Consider the following 26,965-nt stretch of genomic DNA (forward strand, 5'->3'; position numbering starts at 1 on the left):
TCTGTGCATGTGTGAGGTGATCTGTTGATAAGCTGCCGAGCTCTGGGCGCTGCTGGGTCATGCCAGCCTGTACTACCCCTCCAGCATCTATCTCATACCTGTCAAGTGAAGGTAAACATTACAACGCCACAAGGATTTTCCATCCTCCTTTAAGCTCTTCAGGGCAAACACACACACATACACAAACAGGGAAAAGGTGGATGAACTGTGGAGACTGACATGAATAATGAACAACAAACCCTTGTAGACGTCACCTCTGCAGCACTTTTTCACAGGGAGTTCCCACAAGCTTTTGGAAGAGTCAATCAATTGACAGGATGTGGAAATTAAATGATTAACCTTAAGTTTCTGCTCTGGAACAAATCCAGCTGTGTATCCTGATCTTAAAAAATAAGCATATTTTTTTGTTTCCAAAGTGCCACTTACTTTGGACACGGACATCTGGTTGGTGGTGAGGGTGCCCGTCTTGTCAGAGCAGATAACAGAGGTGCAGCCCAGGGTCTCCACAGAGGGGAGGCTGCGAACGATGGCGTTCTTCTTGGCCATGCGACGCGTGCCGAGGGCGAGGCAGGTGGTGATGACAGCGGGCAGGCCCTCGGGGATGGCGGCCACAGCCAATGCCACGGCGATTTTGAAGTAGTAGATGGCTCCTCTGACCCAGGAGCCGCCGTGGACCGGGTCTCCGAAGTGGCCGATGTTGATCACCCACACGGCTACGCAGATCAGGGAGATGACCTTGGAGAGCTGCTGTCCGAACTCGTCCAGCTTCTGCTGCAGAGGTGTCTTCTCTTGCTCCGTCGACGCCATCTGGTTGCGGATTTTGCCGATCTCTGTGGTCACGCCGGTGGCAATGACGACACCTACGGCACGGCCTGCGGCGATGTTGGTGCCCTGACGGAACAAAGCAAGGTATGTGAATAATAACATTATTATTGCTGTGAAGGCAGATGATAAAAAGGACTGGGCTGAGAGCTGCAGGGGTTGTGGGCGATGCTTACAGAAAACAGCATGTTCTTCTTGTCCTGGTTGACAGCTCTGGGGTCAGGAACAGGGTCAGTGTGTTTGATGATGGACACAGACTCCCCTTTAAAAAGAAAAGAAAATGAGACCGTTGTACACGTCTAGATCTAGCGTGTGAGGTGAGAGCAGCAATGAAATTCTTCCACAGTGACAAAAGCAAACAAAGTTACATTCACAGCCTAGAGGGTAGAAACTATCACAGAAAACAAGATCGCTTATAACCTTAGGTCTTCCAAGTTCAGTTCAAACGATAAAGTGTGTACACTCTATTTGAATAATGCGAAGCCTTAAAGCCGTATCTGTGAAACGAGACATGAGAAATACCTGTGAGGATGGACTGGTCCACTCGCAGGGTGGTGGACTTTATAGAGGTCAGTCTGATGTCAGCAGGCACCTTGTCACCAACTAAAAAAAACAAAAAAAGATATAAAAAAAACAAACACATAAACATACGGTGCTGTATGCACACAAACTCATAATGACAACATGCTGATGTTTACCTTGTTCAACATCTTAGTACAGCCTGTTTACATGCTAACGTTTGTAAATTAGCATAAAGCAAAATGTACAGCTGAGTCTTGTCATCAGTTTTGCAGCCATTGGGGAATCGGAAATGTTGGCATGACCATCAAGATATCACAAATTTAATATGTGTACATTAGATATATATGGACATTTAATATAATGTTTTAAAAATCTTTGTGATATGCCAAGCTGTTTCACTGAAGAGGCAAAATCCTTGACCTACAGGAAAAATCTGGAGATTATAACTTATCACCAAGACACCGCGAACATCAGAAACACATTTTGTGGGGATCTAGTTCACAAAATATTTCACCCTGAACCAGAAATGTCAACCTTCTCACTGAAATAGAGGAAAACTCAGGGGATCCCCACAGATATTCGGCAGTAAAATATGTGGACCATGAGTTTCTGTATAAAGTTTCATGGTTATACACGTGATAGTTTCTTCAGTCTGCGCCACAGTTGTGAAATAAAGGAGCAACCAACTCACAGGCCAAGAGCCATCCCAAAAACAGGACATCAAATTGAGGCTAACATACCACTTTAAGACATACAGGGAAGATGACGCTGGTCTCCTAAGAAGTTTGACCTTCAGCTTATGTTGTGTCCTCTGAGGATTCCATGAGTTTAGCTGCAGGTGAACACACACACACCCTATCGAGTGTCTGTGATCGAACAATAAATCCCCGAGCAAAGAAACATGGTTGGATTCAGACCAGGCTCCGGCTGCAGCCTCAAGTAAACAACGGCTCGCTCGATACAGCCTTGATGGAGTCATGTTGCCGTTTTCAAATGATCGATTATTTCACCTCCTCTTTGTTCTCCCTTCACTCTCTCCGTTCCTCTGATAACACCCCGTCCTCACAAGTGGCAGAAACTGCAGATGAAGCCTGCAGTAAATGCTTCTCATCTTCTCCACCACAGTCGGATAGTCTGTTCATTAAGCTTCCATATTAAACTTCTTATCTAATGCTTCACACCAAGTGGCTGTTGCTTTGTCTACTTCAGAACCTGGTGATTAACACAGATTGAATTGATTTTCATAAAAGACAGACAAGGAAAGAGCACTGATCATTCCTTTGTGTGATAATTGTCTCATTAATGCCGCCTGAGAGTCCTCAGGCATCACCGCTTCTCAGTGTTAATGACAACCAGAAAACAAAAGGACTCACTGTGATTCTACCAAAGCTTTTCAGCATTAAAAAGCTGGTTGATTTTCTACTTATCCTTGGTCTACGACACTCGACAGGCAGGATGGCTTCTGTGCAGGCACGGATCACTGTGAAGTTTTCAGAGTTGCTGATATTTCCGTTATCTTTTTCCATTTCTTTCTGAGCTAACTCCTCCTGACATTAGCTCAACTAGTGAAGTGTCCTTTCTAGACCTGCCTGTCCTCCTCACACAGTTCTACTCTATACTTTCACTGTTTATCGTTTGTGTGCTGGACGTTGTGTGCAGAGCTACAGTCCATGCTGCAGACTGAGTGAAGTTCATCCTACCTGGTTTATCGGCATTAAACAATTGATTGTTGTTAATTTTTTATAAAATTAAATAGAATTTTCATTATTATTGTTCACGTGTGTCTGTTATATTAGGTTTGAATGAATCCAGAGTGTTGGTCGCCTGTTTATTCAAAGTTAATTCACATATCGTGTATCCAAATCGTACCATATTTACAACCGCACTTCCCTGGGGATTCACAATTGTGTGAAGCCGATAAGATAAACTGTTCTTGAGATATGCGTTCCACATCGAGACAGAAGTTTTTGGAATGAGTCGGTAGATGCTCTGAGACTCGAGGGGGGATTTTTAATAACAGGACCAGAGATGGTGAGAGAGATGGATGAAGAAGCCATTCTGTATATGCTTAGTGCTGTGGCTGAATATGGCTGCGCTTCAATTTCGATATTTCTCTGCCGTCCTCCGTCTGACACCCATGGGTTGTGAGAGAAGAACAGCAGGAGAGGCGGAGAGGGGGAGAGAAGTGTGTGGTTTGCCTGTGTGGGAGGTGGCCGGGGGCTACAGGTTCACTGTAGCAGGACCGGTCGAGGGCAGAAAAGAGAGGCTTTTCAAAACGCCTACCCACAGACTCCTGGTCTCCTATCAAACCTTCACTTTCTGCCTTGGCCTCCCACAGACACTCTCCATCTGCCAGAAGAGCAATTCAAGTCCTAATGCAGCTGTGCTGAGTTCAGATACTCTTCTAAATGATATAAAGATCACATATTTGTCTGTTATTAGTGATTAGAAGCAAGAAACAATATACAACGCATGCATTCATGACTAGGTAGCCAGCTGGTTTCAACAGATCTCCCTTTCCATTTCGTAAAACTGGACTCCAAACAAAATCTGACCATCTTGCATAATACACTGGCAGAGATGTCTCCATTCACGTACAGGCTGACCGTGACTCGATACTGGGAATGGCTCGGTGCAAACCCTCCAGGAGTTCCTGACGATCTGACCACTGCAGTCACTCCATTCAAGAAAAACAGAGGAAAGTTCCAGTGGAGGCGCAAATCACAACTGTGTCGTAACGGGGCTGGCATCGGCCGAGTGCACGTAGAAAAAAGGGCAGGCGTGCAGCGGCCGTGGAAACTCAAGTAAATATATTTAATGTTCTTTTCTCTCCTCAAAGGCTCTTGTGGTCGAACGGTGTCCTTTTCCGAGAACTGCGCACAGTTTACTCTACCCCCCAACATCGAGTTCCCATGGAACAACCACCGGCTAATCTGAAGTACAGGAAAGCCTGGGAAGTCCATGTAGGAAAGGAAAATATTAATTTGTTTTCTTTGTCACAACATTTGCAGTCAGATGGGTGTTCCTGACGATCGCTGAAACGCATATTTTCTAAGTGAGAGGAGCATGTGGCGCGTTACCTACCTCCGTTGTTTACCCCTGTTTTAAAACTGCTTAGCAACAACATTATGTCAGACACAACGACGCGTTGATTATCTAAATATATATGACAGTTTGCATTTTGCATAACATCACCATCATACCTCTTCTTAAAATAGACAGTTATTGCATTGTGTAGTTAAACTGGAATTTCAGCCTTGATGAGCACCTCATCTGCAACGGTTTCACTATTACAAGACATCCAGATCAAACCATTAGTTATTCATGTATGATGAGTTGTCTATGCCTTTTCGTCTCATTTGAACAATAGGTTTTACTTTTTAACTTGTCTTCAGTGCTATCGTCATAATTAAACCATTTATTGCAACAAATAAAGATAAACAGTTCGGCTTGGTGCTGATGGCTCCACTTGTAAAATGGATTAGTCCAGCAGCTTGCAGAGGGAAACAGAAGACTCCCTACACAAGTGGGAGCCCAAAGCTAGTTGTTGAGTAACATTTTTTAACATCTGAGCCTGGTTGAGACTCTAAACTAGGCAAGGCGATCTCTTTTAAAAAGCATTGTTCATACAGAGATAGATTCATGATGCTGTACAGGGCATTCAAAACAAACAAACTCAGAGACAAATAGAAGAGAAAACAACTCACATCTCAAAGCACAGTTTAAAACAACTTCAACCATGATAAAAGATTTAAAAGAGATGAAAAGATTAAAGGATGTCAAATAAAAAGGATAAATCTGTCTCAAATTTTTTAAATTTAAAATGAAACTGTGTAAAATAATAAAATAAGTATAAATTAAAGTACGATATGACTGTATAAAATAGCTTAGTAAACGGCACTGTGAGGAAGGGATCAGTGAGGAAGACGTCATATTTAAATGGATGGTCTCTTGTAATTGGCTAGAAAACAATCGGCTGGGGTGTGTGACTTCTGTGTGAAGAAACGCAAACCTTCTTTTATGATAGAAATGTTAAGTTTATTGGCATTTTTGTCTTCTAATCATTCATGTATTTCTGATGAATTGATGATTTTTTTTATTTAATGCATATTCTATCTGCAACATTTGTCCAGTTCATCATTCAGGAAACTAAATACTGATCAACAGAAGATATAGCATTGGAGCCTAGTGTTTTTACCCACTGTCACTACACAATGGGACACCCACCGTGGATCCACCAGCAGCTGCTGACTGAGACCAAAAACATCAGATCCCTTATTCAAACAGCAGCTGCTTCATTTAAAGTCGTATCTGTCTCGCCTCCACGCTGTCATCAGCGGTGTCATTATACCTCAGCCCCTCGTGAACTTCGGCAACACGGAGATGAGCAGGGTGCCGCGCGTCGCTATGGTGACACTGCCGGTGTTGACAGTGCTAGTGGTGTCAGATGGGTGGGGGGGGTTTGAGTCGAGTCATTTTAGTGCTTGCTGTACCTGCGTGGGCTTGTCTGTCTGTGCGCATGCATGTGTGATTGTGAGGTGACCGGCCGTAACAAGCCCAAATTCCAAGGAGCTGCTGGCTTTGACATAAACACACAGACACGTCAGACCAGTGATGTGAACTAGACTAGTGCAAGAAAAACTATTTGTGATTTTAAATTAAAAATCTATGAAATATCCAACTCTGACTTTCCTGTGGGGAACGCTCTTAGAAGCCCACTGCGATCTTTACTTGGACGGGTGGGATTTAATTTCCGTTTCTGAAACCTTGTGTTGAAATCGAGCCCAGGCGTCACTGTAACCAACGCGGTGTATAATCTCTCCCCTCTCCTCTCCGTGCTGTGCTTATGAATGAACGCTGTGATCTCTCACACACTCCCTGAGCTCTGCCTCCGCTCTCATGCATCACTGCGGCCGTCTGAGGCAAATCACCCGCCGTGCAAGGGCGAAGATCGCGCTCCAGAAGCCGTTTATGTTTAAAGCGAGGAGATCTCCTTGGTGCTGCGTGTGTGTGTCTGCTTGCACATTCAATCTGGCATTCACAGATGTTCTGGAACCGGAGTGACAACAACACTATTCTTAGCCGAGGCTGCCCACACATGGGCGAGTTTACAGAGGGGGAATTGTGTGGATGTAACGTAAGGGGAGTGCGAGTGAGCAGCTGACAAACATCCAGCGGTGTCCAGGTGGTGAGACTGAGAGCATGGAAAGCAGAGGGATGGGGAGAGGGCTGGAAAATTCAACTGGGCCTTAAATACAAGGGCTGACCACAGCCACTTACACACAACCTCACACGCACACAAATAGACACAACTGGATGAGAGCCCTGGCACCTGCACATCCAGGGGAAAGACTCTTATGTAATTCAGTCTGAGATATTCCAACGGTGTTTCCAGACTCATGAATGAGTGGCTGAGGTTGTGTGAGTGCATGTTTCTGTGAGTGTGTGTCAGAGGTAAGTGGCGGCACACAGGCAGTTAGAGTGGTCTGAAGGCAGACAAAGCATCAATTAGTCCCAGCGGGTGACGGGAGGAGTTTGTCTGGGTGCAGGTTACAGCTTACCTGCCACCTCCACTATGTCTCCTGGGACGAGTTCTCGGGCTTTGATCCTCTGGACAGCCTTGCGGTTCATGCGGTACACCTTGCCCATCTCTGGCTCGTACTCTTTCAGGGCTTCGATGGCGCTCTCAGCATTGCGCTCCTGTGTAGGGAAGAAGTGCCAGAAAATGGACAGAGAAATTCGTGACCAAAGGGCGAGAGACACTTTTGAAAATCAAATATTTTTCAAAAGGGTGTACGTGGACATTTTAGCAATCCTTCTAATATAAGTCTTCAAGTCCTCGCTGGGACACTGTTCAGACCTGGTATTAACATTCATCCTGAGTGAGCCAATCACAAGGGCTCTGAGCTCCATTTCAAGTCTGAACAAATAAGTCCGAACGAATGTGTCCTGAATGCTTCCAGAGATCCAATCACTGCGATTGTGTTCTAAGAGGCATGTGGCCACATCATTTTCGCATGTGAAGGTTCAATTCATCTTTGGCCACATATGCAGAGACGCCCACTCAGCTGACGTCTCTGACCGATACAGTTCAAACGCATCTCAGTGTCCATACATTGATTAGTTTGTCGCCATCACCACAATGTCAACACTGATCACCACATAATACAACTTTTCTTAAAGGATAGTTCACCCAAAAATCAAAATTCACTCGTTATCTACTCACCACTATGCCGATGGAGGGGCGGGTGAAGTGTTTGAGTCCACAAAACACTTCTGTAGTCTCAGGGGTAAACTTGTTAGAGCGGTCACGATTGACTACAATTGTATTGGATTCTGCTGCTACTAAGTTTTCCCCTGAGCTCCTAAAGTGTTTGGTGGACTCACACTTCACCCACCCCTCCATCGGCGTAGTAGATAATGAGTGAATTGTCATTTCTGGGTGAATTATCCCTTTAAATTGCCAAAATCGTTCATTCATTCTCACTCGGTCGTCACACAGACGCACACAAAAACATGGTCACTGGACACAACTGTAAACTCAAACTAGGTTAAAACAACATCATTTGACCTTGGTAAACACAAATGACAGTTGGGATTATTTGCATGTAGAGCGAGAAGGTGAGATCTGTGCTCACAGGAGACACATTCAGACACACTTTAATACCAGGTGTACATGGGCAACATGACATCTCCTCTAAAAGGGCTGATTGATGCCTGTATCTATTTTAAAATTCCTGTTTCCTCATGGAGGCTGGCATTTTGCATGAGCTTCACGGTCTGTTTCCGTTCTGACCTGACGCACAGACGTGACTGTTCCACTGTCAACAGCCTCACCTCACATCAAGGCACTACTTGGACAGACGTTAACACACTGGTGTCAGTTTGAATATAGTACATGGGTAAAAGATGAATCACCCGGTGAACTGGAACCTTGTAACCATGAGAACTGGAATGCACTCACTTCACAATACACAGAGACAGGGGATGAAGAGTTTCTTACCTGCCAGACCCCGATCACTGCGTTGGCAATGAGGATGAGAAGAATAACAATAGGCTCCACGAAGGCGGTGGTTGTCTCCTCTCCCTCTTCAAAAAGAGCCAGTACCTGTATGAACAGACAGTAGACATAACATGAGCAGACTGACATATTACATAGCAGCTCAGACACATTTTCACAGACGGGCTTCCCTGTAACATGTTTGGGAGAAAAAGCGTCTGAGTGGTGGGGCAGTGAAACCTGGAGGAAGAGAGTGAAATCTGGACAGAAGCTGGAGTGTGTTGCTACAGCCGAGGCTCTCCAACCGTGTCAGATGAATTCAATGACCTCTTCATAACCCTCTCTTTTCTCTGAATGTGACTTTCAACCGAATGGCTGACCGAGTCCAAGCCAGTCCGCTGCAGTAAATACAGTTACGAGTTCAGGCTGGAAGAAGTACAATAACAAGATACTGCAGAGCAATGTGAGAGAAGAAGAAAAGCTAACATGTCTCACATCCAGCAGGACAACAGTGGCTGCAGGCAGTCAGAACAAATAGAACAAAGTGATGCAATACTAAAAAGCCTAATAGGCATTTCTCTATCCACTCAGCAGACTGTTATTTACTTTAGATCACTAATTATATTTTTGCAAGTTTATTCATACCATTAAAACTGTTCAAATATTGAAAAACATATTAAAACAAATGGTTGGTGAGTTTGAACCACACACAAACACTCACACACCTAAATGTTGAGTTGCCTAGAGCAACAAGACGATGCCTAAAATGACAAGGGCAATAAAAATAAATTGAATCCTGCAGGAAATTAAATCATTGGAAAAATGAAATTGTCAAGATTAGACTGAATGAACTTCAATCTTATGAGGCTCAGTTTTGAAGGAGCATATTTCGCAGCACAGCGCATGACAGTGCACCAAATCTCTCTGATCGTAAATAAAATAAAATAAATACTAAAAATAAATAAATAAGGATAGTTGCTTCAAATACATGCCTTAAACACGCTACAAATGGCCAAACTATGTAGATGTAAGTTACAGTGCATAATCAGTCAACCATGAAAATAGAAATTAACGTTAAAAAGGTTTTACTCATCAAAAGGATTGGCTCTAATAACATCTTCACAGAGACTGTGAGTAAACTACGGAGTCACTGCCTCTTACTTCTCTATAACCAGACACAGGATTAAAGCCGAATACTAATAGCCTTGGAAACCAATCAGTGAGCTTTCTATTTGCTCTTGATGATGGATCTGTCCCCTTCCAGTCAGACTTACTTCTATCCATCCTGAAACTGTTCGGACCAATCATAACCATTTATGTAAAATGGGCGAGTTTTGACTGAGAGGAAAGCCAATAGGAATCCTGCTAGATACATTATTGGGAGGGTATGATTCCTCAAAAAGAAGAACAAACAACTGCTGTATATTATCCGTTTACATTTTTCAGTCATCGCTGTGATTGGTTGTCGGTCTACTCTGTGCCCATTGATGACGCCCCCTAGGGACCATTCTCAAATGTGAATTGGTCTGGTTGCTAAGCTTTCAGAGATGGTTACTCCATGGCAGTTGGTGGAATAAGCAACAAAGCACATCTTCAGGAAATGGTAACAGAAACATTTTCCCATTGCAGCACAGAAATTATTTTACTCCTATCTTTCCAGTTTGTAAATGAAATTCAATAGAAACTGAAATTACTTGACAACAAAAGCAGCAGAGAGTAAAGGAGGGATAGAGTGGATCTGTGCTTTAATTTGCAGATGGGATGAGACGACGTTGAGCATCAGTGTGTAAGTCATGGCAGCCTAAGCCAGATCGATAGCTCATCATTCCCCATCATTTGGGATGTTAAATCTCTCCACTGACTGCGCTGAGACTGGAGGGCAACATCGCTGTCCTCTTAGTGAAGGACACTTCAGAAGACACTTCAGTCATCAAACCTTCGGCCTGAATCCCTAACGCTTGCTTTTCCTCTCCGTTCAAAAGCAGAGATGAGGATTTCTGTTGGATATTTAACTGCCTCTTTCCTGTTATCGTGTTGGTTTTGAATATGAAAGCTGTGTCACCAAAATAAACCTCTCCTCACACCCCACATGTATAACTGAGCACCACACGAGCCGACAGATGGCCTTTTATTTCTGAACGTCTCCAGGGGTTTTGGTACGTTGCAGAATTATCAGTTAAATGGAAAAAACACATTTTATTCATATCAAATTGATCATAAGGTCAGCTATTAAAAAAAATGCACTGTAAACAATGGAGGCTTGAAATCCAATTGAACAATCACTTTGACTTTTTAAAGTTTCTTCCTGTACTCTCTCAAGCTCCCCGGTGTTAACTAAGCATCATGAGGCAGAAAAACAAGTATAGCATCAGCCCTCATTCTTCTGTAAACTCAAAGGGAGGAAGTGAAATGTTTGTTTCTGGTGGTAAGCACAGCTCTCCGTGGCTCTGCTCTTTTGATTAAACCCTACCAGGGAAATAACTAAAGGCTTATTGCTTCAGTTAAAATGAAAATAGATAAACTACAATAAAATGGCTAAATTATTTATAGTAGTAGTGATGTCACATACAGTATATCTTGTAAGGGAGTCCAACTCCTAACCGGTTGTGTCTGATAACAAGCTTCACTCTTGTGTCGTGCAAAGAAGGCAGCAGATTCTAATCATCTCAATTTGAATATGTTCAAACCAACATCCAAATGAGGTTCGACTAAGTCCCTCAGCTTTAGCCACTCCCTGATTATACTGGAGACTTACAACACAGTGAGCAAATAGAAGAGCTTATAAAAGGACGAAGGGAATATAATTCATCAACAGACAAGCTCTGAACATTTGTCTGAAATGCTCTGGAGTGTAATATATTTGTACTTTGTAGTCAGATCGGGGACTGTTTACACAAACATTCTGGGAATACCCTCGGCATACTCCCCTAAATTACACTCACAAATTATAACAAGGAGTCAAAGCTTAGGAGTGATGAAGGAAAATCCTCAAAGCAACTCTAAGCAAGGAACAGAGAGTTTTAAATCATTAGTAGGTGTTGTTGACCCTGTGAACAGTTATGATGCATTCTTGTGAATGGTTGATATAAGAAAATAGAAATATCTTGGTGACAATGGCCATAGAATGAACAGTGAAATCAAAAACAATAAAGACCAATCATTGGTCTGCGTATCTGATGGGAGGGGACTGGGATGTATCATTTACATTTATTCAAGGCGGAGCACGCTCTTGCTAACTTTTTCAGGATAACCAACCCTAGCTTTAAGACATGTGGTACTTGTGAAAACTGTTCTGTTGAATAAATTGTAAGCCCTACTTTAAAAGTTGCAGACAGAAGGTTTGAAAACACAAGCCTACTTGTCCATTTGCTTTTTCACATGCTGGAAGTTTTGTTTACATTTTAATTCCAATGATGGTCATTTTAAGTCATCTATTCAATATTAACAAGGGGCTCAGCTTTGATCAACTACTGTGATTACTTGCCAGTGCATATACGGTAAGTAGTGGTGTTGGGCGGCGTGTAAAAAATTAACAATCGCATTAACAAATCGCAATTCTCCTGACTTTACTCGCAGGTCATGTCTGAAAACGGCTTTAAAGGCTAAGATGCTTTGAGAATAGCTTTTGTCTTGTAAGGATCTTAAATAACTAACTTTGGCCACTAGGGGTCCAAAAATCGAAACAATATCAAAATAGCTGGTTTGATGACATCGTGTAGCAGCATGGGATCATGGGAGTTGTTGTCTCCACCACCATTGACGTTGAAAACTCACCTGATGTGACTCGGGCGCAAAATGTGTTCATAAATGAGGGGATTTATTTATCTCATTCAGCTAACGCAGCAAACAACAATTAATAATCGTGATCCATTACCAGTGACTAATACTAACAGTGGAAGGAAAAAACAGCCAACTGGCTAACTTGCTAACTGGCTAGCAATTAATTTTTTCTGTGTCATATGTCGCCTTCCCCAGAAGTTACTGCAGAGATGGACAAAGCCTCGGGTCCAGCAGATATGATGCAATTAAAAGGCGACCAAACTAAAACCCTGAATAAAATTCGAAATTTCTCTGCATTTGAAAATTTTTGGAGAGATTGGGATGATGGAAGTACACAAGTTAACAAAATATATATACATTTTAATTAAGAATTGTTACATATTTTATCTTTAACTGAGAGAAATGCTTTAGAAACATCATACATCCAAGAGTTTTCATAGATTTTCAGGGACCAACTCTCTTGTGCTAGAAGGTTTCATGAATACAGCTGCAGGTCAGGAGGAACCTTGTTGTTGTTACTGAGCAGCAGCTACTCCAAGCCATGATGACATTGTAAAGCATTGGGGTCTGTGCAGCAGTGGAACAGGAGCTGTGTTCCACTATAAACAAACTTTTTAAAGTAAGGAAAGCCTGATTTACATGAGGAAAAAAGTCAGCCCGCACTCCAAAGTCCTGCAGTTACAGCCCACGCCTGAACTCAGAGCCTCTATACTAACAGCCAGAAACGATATATTGTGTCATATACATTTTTAGAGCAATTTTCCTACTCACTGAAATAGCAACAGCGATTTCCTCCAGAGACACCGGGGACATGCTGTAATTGCTGGAAAAGTTATTATGCAGTCCGGATTCCCCCACTCCCCCCCGTTCGACCTTCTACGCCCTCGGAGGGCAAGCTGGGTCACCGTATGAGGCCCTTCAGCAGAGGGAGCTTTGATTGATAGCTTTGTTTCCAATTTTACTGAGGTGCTTGGCCCCGTTCCCCTCACTGAAGCCATATCAACACTGGTTGGAAAAGCCAGTAATACACAAGTTTCCACATGAAAAAAGGGACAGCTAACTTGAACAGGCTTAATAGGGGAATAAAGCTGCGTAAAGCTAATGGAGCAGTTTATTTGGCTGCCAGGCCAGTGTCCAATTTGGGTCTCAAATCCCACAGGGGTACATCGGAATATGGGAATAATGCAGTGAGAGCCAGTGGCATTTTAACTAGCTGGGGTCGTACTTACGAAGGAAACGCAGGCGGCGAGCAGCAGGATCCTGACCAGGAGGTCTTCAAACTGCTCTCCCACCAGCTCCCACAGGGACTTGCCTGAAATATAAGAAGACAAATGACCATCATGTTACATCAGATGTCAAGTAAAAAAGGACAAGAAATTTGCCTGTGCACTTAAAGCATCGGTGAGATCTATTGACATGACTTTCTTCACAAGACACTCCCTGTGTTTACAGAGGAGTAGTTGAGGGTGTCCATGGGTGGAAAGCTGCAGCCGTGCACACTCCCTAAAGTTAAGCCCTGGGTCCACAGAAAAGAAAAGATCCCGGCTCGAGACTCATAATCAGGTAGTAAAGGGAGGAGGAGTGCAGGTCACTGGAAAGATCAATATTTACCTTCTTCAGCCGGGAGCTCTGTGGATGTCACATGCCATGCCAGGTGTAAAGGAATCGAATTGCCGGCGGAGCAGGAGAGCGTGGAGGGAGAGAAGAAGGAGGGGGGTTTGAGGAGAAAGTCAAAGAGAAGTTAATAGAGTTGATTAATCTGTCTGACATTGAGACACACACACACATTAAAACTCGCTCTGCAAAATTGTCCTGCTTAGATGCAATGACTAATTTTCAGACGGCTGCACAGCAACACTGTTGTTTTTGATGCTGAGTGTTATCGTCTGCTCACGTACTGTTACTGGAATGAATAAACCTAATGGTACAATATGATTAGGGGAAAATATTTGTTACGTGATTCTGAATCAGCGGGTTGTAAATTCCACCTTTAATGCAGCTTCAAGTCTCCAGAATCTACTCAGCAGTATAATGACTGACTCAATACATTGTAAGTACAGATATTGTATTAATAAACTGTTTTATTATATAACCAAAGCTGTTGATATGGTGCGATTGTTCATCTTCTGCTCTGTAGGCCGTCTGAACACAAATGTTTTCAAATGTGTGAATAAAACTGTGTTTTCAGTCTTATGGAATTTAGTCCAGTGGTCAAAAGTAGCTTCAGTTTTATCCGATCAATTCATATTTCTTTGTAAAGCCAATTGTTTTTCTATACATGTGCAATCATTTTATCAAGTGAGCATTTGGCTGATAACATGTCATCAAATATTTTCTCAAAGACCAAGTTGGCATATTTAAATAGTTGGTTTTGACTAAACACATGTTTAACATCATTGAAGACTATGAACAAATTTGCCTAAAAGGAATATAATTTTTGGCCCTGGTGTAAAGTAACCAAGTAGGCCTACACAACTCAAGCTCATACTTTGGTATAATTTTAAGGTACTTGTACTTTGAGTATTTCCATTTTATACTGTGTGTACCTTTACACCACAACAATTTAGGAGGAAATATTGTATTTTTAACTCCACTCCACTTATTTAATATAAAGTTCCCACCTACTCCTCAGATTCTGATAAATAATACTTAATTTATATTCAGTAAATAAATTATGGTGTTTTATTAGAGGGACATTTGCAAGCTACCGAAAGGAAGAGTATAATATAGTATATTACTTTGAAATTGGCCAGTCTGCATAATGAGTACTATAACACTTGGCACTTAGATATTATAATCATTTTGAAGAAAACATAAGTTGTACCTTATTGAAATTAACAATCATAGAGCAGCACAAGAAAAAAAATGCAGTGCAAGGGGAAAAATAAGAATTAAAATTTAAAACGGCGTATAGCTCACTTGGTAGAGCTGTAGCCCATCAAGGTTATTTCTGCATGTCTTACCACACTCTCTCTCTACACAGCTAGCTTTCTGTCTTATCCACCTTCTCAAATGTGAGTAATTTCCCGATTTTTCATATCAGAATAATCTGAATGCATATGTGTTTGAGCCGTTACTCGTACAACCCTGAGACCTCATTGTGGACTCTGGGATCTTTGGTGACTTTTCAGTCGATGTTGCTTCACTTTTAATTCAATGAAAGAATAACAGTTTAAAGACGGGGCAATGAAACAAAATCAATAGTAGGAGCTTAGTCTGAAATGACTTTTAGAATGGAGCTCACCTTTCTTAGCTTGTCCATGAAATACCAAAATCAGACCTGTGGTGGTCGTTGACATTCATACTGCAGCTTCACTCTCTATACTAGAGTTAATTTGCCCGTCTCAGGTCAGAGCAGAGGCTGATTTTCTGCACTTAACCTTTTGTGCATCAGTATCACAAAAACCAAACAGAGATTAAAACTGCCAGTTCTCTCTTTGTTCACCTCATCATGTTATTTTTCAGAAAACATTTACAAAGAAAAGATGCGTTTGTTTTGCGTTTTAACACAAGCCGAGCATGAGAGCACTCGGAGTTGATCACCAGAACACAACCCCCACACCACACAGGAGTCACTGTTGTGAGCAGAAAACACATCAGTCATATTCTGAAAAAACTCCACTCGACGAGAACTGTTGCTCAGTGTCAAAATAATGAGACGCAGACGCGCTTAGTCACTGCGTTTGTCAGCTTCTCATCAAGTCCAGTTATGAGTTATGGATCAAACAGGTCCAACGAAACAAACAACATCCATCACATCTGAAGAACTTCATGATTTCATGTCATCTGATCAGCTTATTAAATGCTCCATATGCTGCATTTCTTATCAAAGTCTGGAAAAGTGGCTTTCTGACACAAAACAATTTTTTACTTCTGTCGTGCAAGAAATGCTCAGTATACGCTGCATTAAGTCATGACAGAAACCTAAATTACAGCATGCATTACAGAGTGACGAGAGGAAAGCAGCTATTTTTAGCCGGCAGTGGGCTGTATCCCTAAATGACAGCAGTGTTCTCCTTCGAGCAGTGGAAACCTCGTGTTCTGAATGTTTTGACCAGACCGCGAATATAAAACTGGACAGAGGAAGGCCCATGACATGAGCTCACAGCATCCTTCCAAAAATAAAAAGCTTCGCAGGGACTCGCGTTAAACGTGCCACTGGCAAGAAAGAGAAATGATTTCACATCATGGCTTCGGCAGTAAAATGTGTTTTTTATTGGTGAAGGGACGGCAAAGGCAATCTGGAGATTTCTTATACCCCAGAATATGAAAAAGTTTCAGGTGGAATCATTGTCTTTATTTGTTTGCTAATAAAACCAGGGGGAGTGGAATGGAATGTTGCTGCACAAAACCGGCTATTAAGCATTAAAGCCAATTTTGAACTGATAATGCAGCACCTTCAGTCAAACCTGCATGTGATCTACTGCAAAGAATACATCCATGTTTTCATTTGAAAATGCATCAACTCTGCTGCGGATACTCCGTCCACACTGCTTGGAAGATGAAGAAGTTTGGAAACATTGCTGGCCACATTTTAGTTTGAAAACTCCAGGTACTATGTTTTGTGTTTATGTTTGAAAATGATGACGGAGACCCTGATTGGATCTTTTAAGTCATGACAAAGCCTTCGCTGATTCAGGCTCCTATCACATGACCCCATTTCAGAAGAAAACTACCGCCATTAGCCTCGGCTATTAGTGTAGAACGCAACATGGATCTTCAGTTACAAGCGATGCTGACCCTGGTCTCTCTCAACTCTGGATTTGAAATGTCACCATCGCTGCTTGTTTGTAGCTTTGGACTCTCTGCAACTAACAACCAAATGCTTTCTGTTTAAACTGGCGTGTGCATGTCCGGTGTGCGGGAGAGGATACGTGATATGCGTTTTCAGGCACGTTAGTATGGAGAGGGATTGAAACTGATCCGGAGCTAAACCACTTGCCTGGACACTGATGGTTTCAGCTTATAAATGTCATTTTAAATGGAAAGTGTAGTATCATGGATGTAGCCTGAGAAAACAAACCCCGCTGACCCTCGTGCCGGGGTCATCTCTCAGCTCCATGAATGACCATCTTCAGCCAGTGTAATAATAGCTGATGAGTCATCCTGAATAAACCTGCCTGACTTTTCAGAGTTCAGTTTGGACACAGTTGAACTCACGAGGGACTTTTGGCTGCACTCAGCCAGCAGCGGCAGCCAAGACGTGGAGAAGTGGCTTCTGCTGTTTTCCATGCTCCACCAGTCTGACATAAGCCTGTTTCCCCATTACTGTGCCTCCTCACTTGTGTAATGTTTTTTATGGCAGACAGGCTGGCTGCAGCTCGAGGGCAGGAGACAAAGAGAGACTGAGTGAGAGGACAAGACAAAGGCAAGGGGAAAGAGAGAGAGAGAGAGAGAGAGAGAGAGCGGGAGCGAAGGAGGGACGGAAAGAGCTGGAGGTGTTGAACGGGGTTCCCCGGCCTCCCACTGCCAAGGATTCCCTCACAGTCATCTGGGCTGTGTCAACCCGAGGCTTGCCCAGGCACATTCCTGAGCACTGACTTCAGCCACCACTCCTCCTCCCTCGCTCGCTGTGTCCCCACAGAACCTCCCCGCCTCGCCACTCAGCCCTTCCAGAGCAGACAATGAATAAAAGAGCTTGTTTACGAGCAGCAGTGAAGCCAGCGAGCAGAGGGGAGACACTTCCTGGAGACGGTTGCCAACAACAGCAGGAGGCTGGTTCCCTCAGTCCGGAGAGTCGGGAAGCGGGAAACTGGACGTGAGAGGAGCTCGCACCGGCAGCTCCTCTTCTCCGCCCTGTCTGATGGAGTCCATTAACAAATTATCGCTCACATTATGAGGGCGCTAACAAGCTAGAGTTCAGGCTGTCCTGAGTAAACGACAAACATGAGAAGGGTTCAGCCGTTACCATGACAACTTGGATCACAGAGGCTCCTTCCAACAAGCGTTTTCACGGGTAATGTGCCAGGGCCTGTCAAAATTTACCAAGAATAACTGTTATGCAATCAGCAGGGCTTTGATGCAGCACGCTCTGACTGCAGAGATAACAATCTCCACCAACTGAAGGGAACAAGCTCATTTAGGGCCTGAGCCGCGGGCGTCTTACACACAGTTCTCATGAGCAATGGCAGGCAGGTGAGCAGACACACCGGATGAGAAATGTTGCCGGATCGTACCAGAGGCTTACAATTGCATACGTCGTATCCATGCACGAAGGCAAATATCAAGGGTCAAAGTTCACCAGAGCTGAACTCCACTCAAAGCCAAGCTGCGATTTGCCTGGTCACAGGAAGCAAATGTTTTAATAGCCTTCTCCGCTCTCACCGATTGGAAGTGAATTGAAGGCGAAGGTTCTCGACTCAAGCATTCACCTGTGTGTGACTGGGACCTTAGTCTTCATCGGAAGGTGCGTCAAACTATCAGACATGCTACACAGAAAACACACTGACTATACTTAAGATGAAATCCAAATGCTACTATGCCACTCTCAAAATGTTCTTCGGTAAAATTAATGATTAAACTTTCAAAGCAATCGTTTTTTCCCTTGTAGCTACACTCCTTGCCAGATGAAGTGCTGCAGCCCACTCAGCACCCCTGCATCCTCGCTTTCATAAAAACACATTTAGATTATTATGAATATGACACGGCAAAAAAACCTAACCACATGAAATAAACATGGATTTAAGCTCCACCTCTCAATTACTGCCTGTGTCTCCTTCATTCTTCGCCTGTCCGTAAATTACGATTGCCGGGAAAGACATTGTGTCAAATGATACAAAAAAAAAAAGCAGACGCATGGCACATATTCAAGAACATCATCACAATGAGCATGTGTATACACACGTAGATCCACATTTTACTACCACCCGTGACTCCTGGCACTGTCACTGGCCGAGGAAATGATCGTACATTATGCTAATTTGGGCATTTTGGATTTAACAGAGGGCGAATGTATTGTACAATGTGATAATAGTGCATCTGGTAACAATGGCAGGGCGGCATAGGAATGGTGAGAGCAGGGAGTCACAGTTGTGCTGCTTCAGTAAGTGGCTGCAGCTCCAGGTTCCCACTCTGTGGGGAGAATGTAAAACAGGCCTATAAAAGCCATGAGGATGATTATGATATCAAATGTAAATTATAAATGTAACCCATTCTCCACCCTAACCTTATTATCTCTGACACAAAGGCCCTGATGGGTGACTGCAGAGGAGACGTTTGCAGAGTGACACAGTCAAGGTTTCCTTCATTTACATATGTCAGTGGCGGGTGCTACTTCTCTGAGGAAGTCGTACACAACTATGTCAAGTGGGCGAGTGTCGATAGTTATCTTTACCCGTCTTGCCGACCTCAGAGGAGCCACCCTGAGAAGGAGGAAGTGAGCAGAGGAGCAGAAGTGGTAAAACTGACCAATCCTCTGCAGCATTATGAAACAATGTCACAGAGCAGACACAAGCAGCTTCTCTTCAGCTGGGATCAGAACCCTGACTGAAAATTACTGAAGAGGAGCAGTCAGATGCCTCTCACACGGGATTTAAGCTGCTATATTCAAACACACTGTTCAAACAGCCATGTTAGCAGCTCTGTCAGGGTCTACTTCAGTACTTGCTCACAGTGACAATAGCAACATGATGTTTTTCATGTTAAACATGACCACCATGACTGAAGATGCAGTGCACCAACCACACCAAGGCAATGTCCTGTATGTGCAAATATACTTGCCAAATAAAATAATTCTGATTCTGATCTAAGCTAGGCATGTTACCATGGCAGCATACACAGTGCACCAGGGCTGGGGTATTTGGTCATAGTCCAAAGCGCTTGGCAAACTGGAAATTTAATGATAATTATAGATGAAAGGAGATCATGAAATTTGCAATTCACAATTCTAAGGGAAACATGATGTATGAACACTATTCCGTTGAGGAGTTTCGGAAAGATTTCCCTGAAAAATAGGAAGAGTACCCTAATAATGATGCCACAGGAATATTTAGGGCCTCACCCGAGTCAGCGAGGTTCATCCTCTAAGAGCCGTAAAAGTCTGTATTAAATATTGTTCCATCGCATCAAGAAGGTGTGGCGATTTTATTTACAATCAATGATTTATAGGTTCCTCTAATAGAGGGACCAAGGTCTCCAAAGTTTTTAGGATTCATCTTCTGGGGACCATTACTCAACAACATGGAATGGCAATCCATCCAATTGCTGTTATATGGATGTAAGTCTGGGTCAAATATCATAAGCATTTATATTTTTCCGACCAAGCAACAATTTAAAACCTTCCATCACATCCATACTCCCAAGCTGAAATGACATTAACTTTTGCGGAGTACAACAGAGAGTAAATAATGGTTTCATTTCAGTAAAGGGAAAATTATTTTATCCTTCACGGGTGGAAAAAGAACAGTAGTGTACGGGAATGAGATGTCTTGCTCAATACAAGTAATTTTGTTTTAATGCTATGTTGAATTTCCTGATTATCTATAAATTTATTTCATGCTAGAGACACAGTAAAATATAGCAACAATTGTCAAAGCAGCACAAAGATCATTCAGAAGTGAGGCTCTTTTCTTAAAAGACTATCGTGTTGGGAAAGTAGAATTCGTTAATAAGACAAATGGCAGGAGATTCAGCTCCACAGCTGCCCATTTGTTGGTTGATTGTTCTGACAATGGGAAAAAGACATTTTTTTTTATTCAGTATGCTAAAATTTAACTGCAGTATTATTCTGCTTTCTCTTTTAATTTGATGTTTGATATGATTTTTATGAAAACTGGATCTCACTAAAAAGCATGTTCTTCAATATGTCCTCTTGATGAACACAATTCATTCAGTCTAATTTGGATACTTCAAACACTTGCATACCATGATGATGATTACTAAAGATAAGACATCAAGTTTACTCCTTGTTGTATGTTATATGCATGTTTAAATAAAAAACTGAAACAAAAACACAAAGAGCTACTTGCTCAATATTTTACAACACAACATTGTATCATGAGCGCCAGCGGGCAGTCAGACAGGCCTGTCAACCATGCAGGATATGCATGAGGTGATTAGCACAGAGCCGATATCTCGTCGGGGCTCAGAGCTTCCTCTTCAAAGTCACAGCTGTGCAAAGCAACAATTTTTGAACATCTAAACAGGCCAGTGAGGATGATGGCACAATGCCACCCTGCCAAGAAGCTGAATGCCGTGAAAAAAAGTCAGCAATCCCCCAAACAGCAAACTGACATATCTGTGATATTTATAGAGTTTATTCTGGGTTTAGAAACCAGTGCCACACTTAGGTCCAATCAAAAGCTACAGTACGACTTTGCTGACCTGAGCTCCGGAGCGATGGAGGAAAATTAAAGTAGGTACATTTTAAAACGTTGGAAATGTTTTCAATATGTTTTAAATGTATATTTGTATATGTCAGAAGCCAGGAGAAAAAGAGGAAGAGAGAAAGTGACGGAACAAGAAGCCGACCGAGGGTGAATATAGGAGTATATATCACCCGTTGGCGGGTGCTAAAAGAGGCCAAAAGATGCAGGACAGATGCTGACCTGGCATCACTGTTATTGGACAAGTCATATCCATTACTTGTTTGTCATGTCTTGTGCTGTACGGTCTCTTCCCGGTCCGCTCCAACCACGATTCGAAATTACAACGGTGAATTATGTATCCCGCCTATAGGGGGAGCATGAGTGTAGGCGAGAGAGAATCTTGCAACATGTTGCGTTAAGGTGTCACTCACGCTGCATCGGATTAAATGTGTTAAAAATTAAGAGCCTGACACCAGCAAGGTTTCTGAAAAGGATTACGGAAAATGAGGGAACTGTTAACAACTGTGTGAAAAAACTGAATCAAATTTGAAATTGAAGTATTTTGGATGTAAACAATCTTGGGCATTATTGGTTATGGAGGTAGATATTTACTATGAAGAAGTAATACTTTCCACTGTTTTTTCCATTCTACTTGTTTTCTTTGTGCTAAACCTGATCCTGTGAAGTGCAAACAGGTTTATCCATTTGATCCAAGCTCGTGGCTCTTCTAGTATTTACTCGTTCTTTCCAGACGATAATGAGCGATCCTACATACAAGTCATTGTACTTAACAAACAGCTCATCTCTATCTGAATGCTTTCAAAGAACCTCCACTAAAGAAACATGTAAACTGAGCATCATGTGCTCTGTGTACCAACAGCCTGCTCCTTTAAACACTATCACCTCTGCATGCATCTGTCCGCTGTGGCAGAGCGTCCGGGCGGCAGCCGGCAGCAGCAGTGCATTCGACCCCCGTGGCTCAACGTCATCATCGCCATGAGAGCATGATGGTGACTGACAAATAAAGAGGTGGGAGCGAAGTGACAGGCTGGAACAGGATTGCAGCTCGGTTTGAAGGCAGCCGGGGCAGGCACACACAGAGCCCGGCTAGAACAGGGAAGTGACTCAAATGACTTTTCTGCTAACTTCATTGTCCTTTCTCAACCCACGTACCTGTCACTGCAACACTGGTGCCACATATTTAACCCTAAACTGGACACTTTTCAGAAACAAGGGACAGTTAAGCACAAATCAACAGGAGGGGGCTGCAATGTGCCATCAAGAGTGCGTCTGTGTGAAGGAGGAGCAGGAAACTGCAGGACTCCTCGTATTTCAAACGCCTGAGCGAGTAAGTCGAGGCTGCCTTCATGTGGAGTTGCAGAACAGGAAGAGAAACGACACTCAGAGTGAGTGAAATCCCACTAGAGGAAGTTGTAATTACTATTCGTGGAAGAAACCAGAGGGAGGAAAGTGCCGTAACGTCGCATGATTACCCAAGGACATCAGTGGCGGAAAACCAAACACCTGGTCGGTGCCAGAGAGTTGTTGCATCTCCACAATGGGAGAACAAATTCACACATTTGATAACTGAATCAATAACAGGAGTTTAAAATAACCTCATATCAATGAAATCAGCAGAAGCAGAGTGGCGCTCGAGAGCCGAGGATCCAATAGATGAAAAGAGGATTTGTCTTTATTGCATCAGTGGATGTTTGGAATATTGTTGTTGGCACTGCTGAAAGCTATTCTACCTTATGCTGGCTGTAAGTAGACATACGTCTCTAACATTACACACAGTGTAACAGGATGGTGCAATCACATACATTGTTAGGTTGTTTAACCTGAATATGTTGCGCAATTGTACTCCTGTCCTGCAGGGAGTGTCGAGAGACAGCCAAAGCACATTTCGAAGCGTATTCAGCTCAGCAAAGTCATTTATAGTAATTTATGGAGCATAATCTGATTAATTATGGCTTTAATTAATGAACTATACTTTAATATTTCTAACTTTAAAGTAGTGTTTTGTCAAATTAAAGGATGAAATGGGAAAAGGGATCAATGAATTCCCAGCCCCTTTTTTACAGGATGATCCTTCAGCTCGTGTGTGAAAAATACCGTCTTCACAACCACCACCACCACCACCACCACCGACCAATCAAGATGAATGCTCATGGGGATAACATGGCCTTTTACTTTCAAACATGAACACACTCTACCTTTGAAAATGGGGTTGTGAGGGCACCGAAAACAATCACGCACCGCAAGCTGTAACAGCACAAACATTCTTTGTGCACCCACACACATATAGAGCATGTGAGTGTGTTTGTGTTCGAGGGAGAAAAAAAGAAAGAGAAAAAGAAGAGAGAGAGAGAGAGAGGCCTGTGACTTCCTCTACTACATCCGATTCACACTATGAAGACGTTAAACTGAAAAATTGTGGTGCTTGTAGTTCTCAAAAGTAAATTAGATAGATTCCTGAAGTCTGAATGAAGTTGCACATACGTTTTGCTGTCAGTTGACCATGAATGGAGGTTGTGATTAAAAAAGGTCAGTCGCCACCTTTCTGCAGCAAAGACTTCGCAGAGGAGGCCGTCCAGATGTGGAATCCAAGCTAATTTTCCAACATCGCAGAAGGGGATCAGAAACTCTGACGCTGGTCAGTGGGGTTTGTCTGTCAGAGCACATGAAAGGGCCGACTTAAAAGCCAGGAAACCCAGTCACCGCCTGCCTGTCTTTACTTACAGTGCGGCACTGGAAAACAATATTCTACGTGCTTTGATCAAAAGTAAGAATCTATACTTCTTGAGTCACTCTGCTGACTCAATACGAAAAGGGCAAAAAAAAAAATGAACCGGCAATAACACAGAACCTCAAAGTGGTTCCACCACATGTTTAACTGTGTTGTCTATAGAAGTAATGAGGCAGGACACACACTCGTCATGTACTGATGCTGGGGTTGATGGGACTGTTAACAACCAGCAGACAGTCCACAGACGTTTCTGGAAACCAGCGCTGGTTAAACTCCCCCATCCGCCCCAGAGATGCGGAGGTAAATCGAGTGTATAAAAAACCTCTCCGGTCCCACGGAGGAGTGTTATGTCTGAGCCAAACATGACACACCATCCTCCCTGCGTGCCTCCTCCTGCAGACACTCGGAGCGTGAAAATGGTGAAACGGCAGAGGACGGTGTCATTTTCACCTCCTGTGTTCACGCTCTCATGTCCAGGGCCGACACAAACACCGGCACTGAGCTCAGACGCGTTTTGTCTGCGGACGTGTTGATTTAGGTAAATGATCCCTGTGATAATCAGATCCTGCTAACCTTTCTAGCCGAGTGAAGCATGGTGAATGCATGTGAGAGGGAGGGAGGTAATCATACCACCTGCAAACAGCTTTGAACAGACTGTCACTGGAACAAAACACTGAGGCTCACACAGAGTCCTTGCAGTCAACTACAAACTCTGCGGTTTGTGTGCAGAGGGGAAGGAGCCGTTTAGCAGCCATACATCACTCCACCATGACATGTGCTAAAAATGGAAACAAACCAAATTTAATGCTGGTTTCTCCTGTTTTTGGCCGGCTTGGGAGCAGCCGTAGTGGATAACCTTTATGCAGTGAGCCCTAAAAAGGAGGGAAAATGGGTATTCCCTCCCTCCATTTATCTATAACACTGCATGCATGAGACAGGAAGTTCACAGCTAAAAGCGAAAGAGATGTTATCTGTGGCAAGACGTTGCTTTTTTTCCATGAAGTCATCACAAGCCCCTGGGTAGGGTGGCTGGCTGCAACAAAAGAGCTTCTGTTTGACTGGCACAATGTGCCGCTCTACTCCACAGCCTGGCCACACATGCAAATGACAGGCCAGGAGCTTGGGGAAGGTGTGGTGATGTCAGGTCCCAGCTCCACACGAAAACACAACTCAAACACCAGCTGAATGTAGGAGAAGATTACAGCCAGGGGCTCGTGTCCGTGTGATCCTCACCGACAAACTCTATCTTCACCTGGAACCCACCTGATGAACAGTAATTTCACTCGCACTGTTGCTGTTTTGACAGCACAAGTTTGCTCGTGTGTGATCTTTATCTCTCACATATACATCCACTTCCCCTCTGAGGTCTTGTAATCTGAACTGGAGAGTTAGAACCATAACTGTTGAAAGTGAAAACAGGTTGCTCGAGATTGACTGTTTCATTATATTCACCCCCCATTATCTTCTTCCACTGCAGTGGCCTGGGCATGCCTGCATTTCCTGATCCTGCACGACAGCCAGGGATGTGCACTGTCTCTCCACACACACGCGCACGCACGCACAAACACACACACATACACACACACAACTTGTGGCTATACTTAATCAAGCAGGGTTGCACGTTAGTCCTCGATAAGGATAAAGCTTTCTTAAGGCAATTACGCACAGCGTGCTCTCAAACCACACCTGACGTGAGGTGACCTCTGCGGATACCCTGGAGACAAAAAGTCAAATCATGGTTTATTTGCATTGATACCTTCCCTGTCCAGCTGTCTCCGTGTCAGGTGTATTCCTTAAACACGCGGAATGGTTTCAACACGAGCATGTGCATGAATGAATGTGCCACTGACTGCGCGCCACGGGGATTATTGTTTTACGCACAAGAGCGGCCTGAAATCTACCCGCAGTGGTGTGACTTCCTGGCACATGGATGGAAATAGGCTGCAACACGCTGCAGCTGGGACCTGAGATGGAAACATCATAACAACAATAACGTGTAGAAACTACTCACCGTTCGGTCCATACCTCTCCACGCTGACTTTGACCTGCTCCAGAGTCAGCCCCGTGTTCTCGTTCACGCCGAAGTTGTCTAAAACTTCGGTCGCCGATTTGGTGTGCGCATTTTCCATCTTGACTCACCGGGCTCGGACAGATCAGATTCAGAGGCAGGTAGTATCGAAATGCATGTATTGTGGTAATCGGATGGGGTGTTTGCTGGAGGGGAAGAAGGAGGTGAAACGTCTCCGCCACCGGTGCGGACGCTGGAGGAGGCGGAGGCTCGCTCGGTTCGCTGTGTCACCTGCTGTCCCCCCTGAAGAAAAACCTCCGGGTCCTCGGCACAGACGCTGTGGTTCCTCTGTCGGTGGACTGCTGCCGCTGCTACTTCATCTCCTCCATGTGAAGGTGTGCTCTGTGTGCGCAGCGCCTCCCCGCCGCCCGGGTACTCCCTCCTGCGCTCCCATTGGCTGCGCGTACCTGAGCGGAGCCTTCATGCAAACACTTGACGCATCTCTGAACAGGACACACAAAGCTCAGAAGCTGCGTCTTGGCTTCATCACACACTCAGGTGCACATCAGGCCCTGGAGCTGACAGGCAGTGCCTTGCTCAAGGGCCCAGAGAATGTTTTTTTTCTGCTGCTTGTGTGAGAACGAGTTTCACAGAGCTCCTTGCGTGTGTTTATAATAACTTTGTTTGTTTAGCACTTATCCAAACAAGGTCACAAAGTGCTTCACATAAAGAGTCCATGGCAAAAAGAAGAATGAATTATGCTTAAAAGTATTTCATTC

At 43.6% G+C, this 26,965-nt stretch overlaps 1 protein-coding gene across 1 annotated transcript in view; it reads right to left on the reverse strand.

The window, feature by feature from the left end:
- Positions 1-26,471, reverse strand: part of atp2a3 (ATPase sarcoplasmic/endoplasmic reticulum Ca2+ transporting 3) — a 48,478-nt gene extending 22,007 nt beyond the window's left edge. The window contains exons 1-8 of the mRNA XM_061086158.1: positions 26,190-26,471; positions 13,736-13,753; positions 13,354-13,436; positions 8,348-8,452; positions 6,906-7,044; positions 1,345-1,425; positions 999-1,084; positions 427-891 (exon numbers count right to left, since the gene is read on the reverse strand). Of these exons, the coding sequence (XP_060942141.1) occupies positions 427-891; positions 999-1,084; positions 1,345-1,425; positions 6,906-7,044; positions 8,348-8,452; positions 13,354-13,436; positions 13,736-13,753; positions 26,190-26,307 (1,095 nt within the window). The 5' untranslated portion in view covers positions 26,308-26,471. The remainder of the gene's footprint in view (positions 1-426; positions 892-998; positions 1,085-1,344; positions 1,426-6,905; positions 7,045-8,347; positions 8,453-13,353; positions 13,437-13,735; positions 13,754-26,189) is intronic.
- Positions 26,472-26,965: the final 494 nt, after the last annotated feature.

Source organism: Limanda limanda, chromosome 14 (assembly GCF_963576545.1).
Source record: "Limanda limanda chromosome 14, fLimLim1.1, whole genome shotgun sequence".
In the NCBI taxonomy this organism is placed as follows: domain Eukaryota; kingdom Metazoa; phylum Chordata; class Actinopteri; order Pleuronectiformes; family Pleuronectidae; genus Limanda; species Limanda limanda.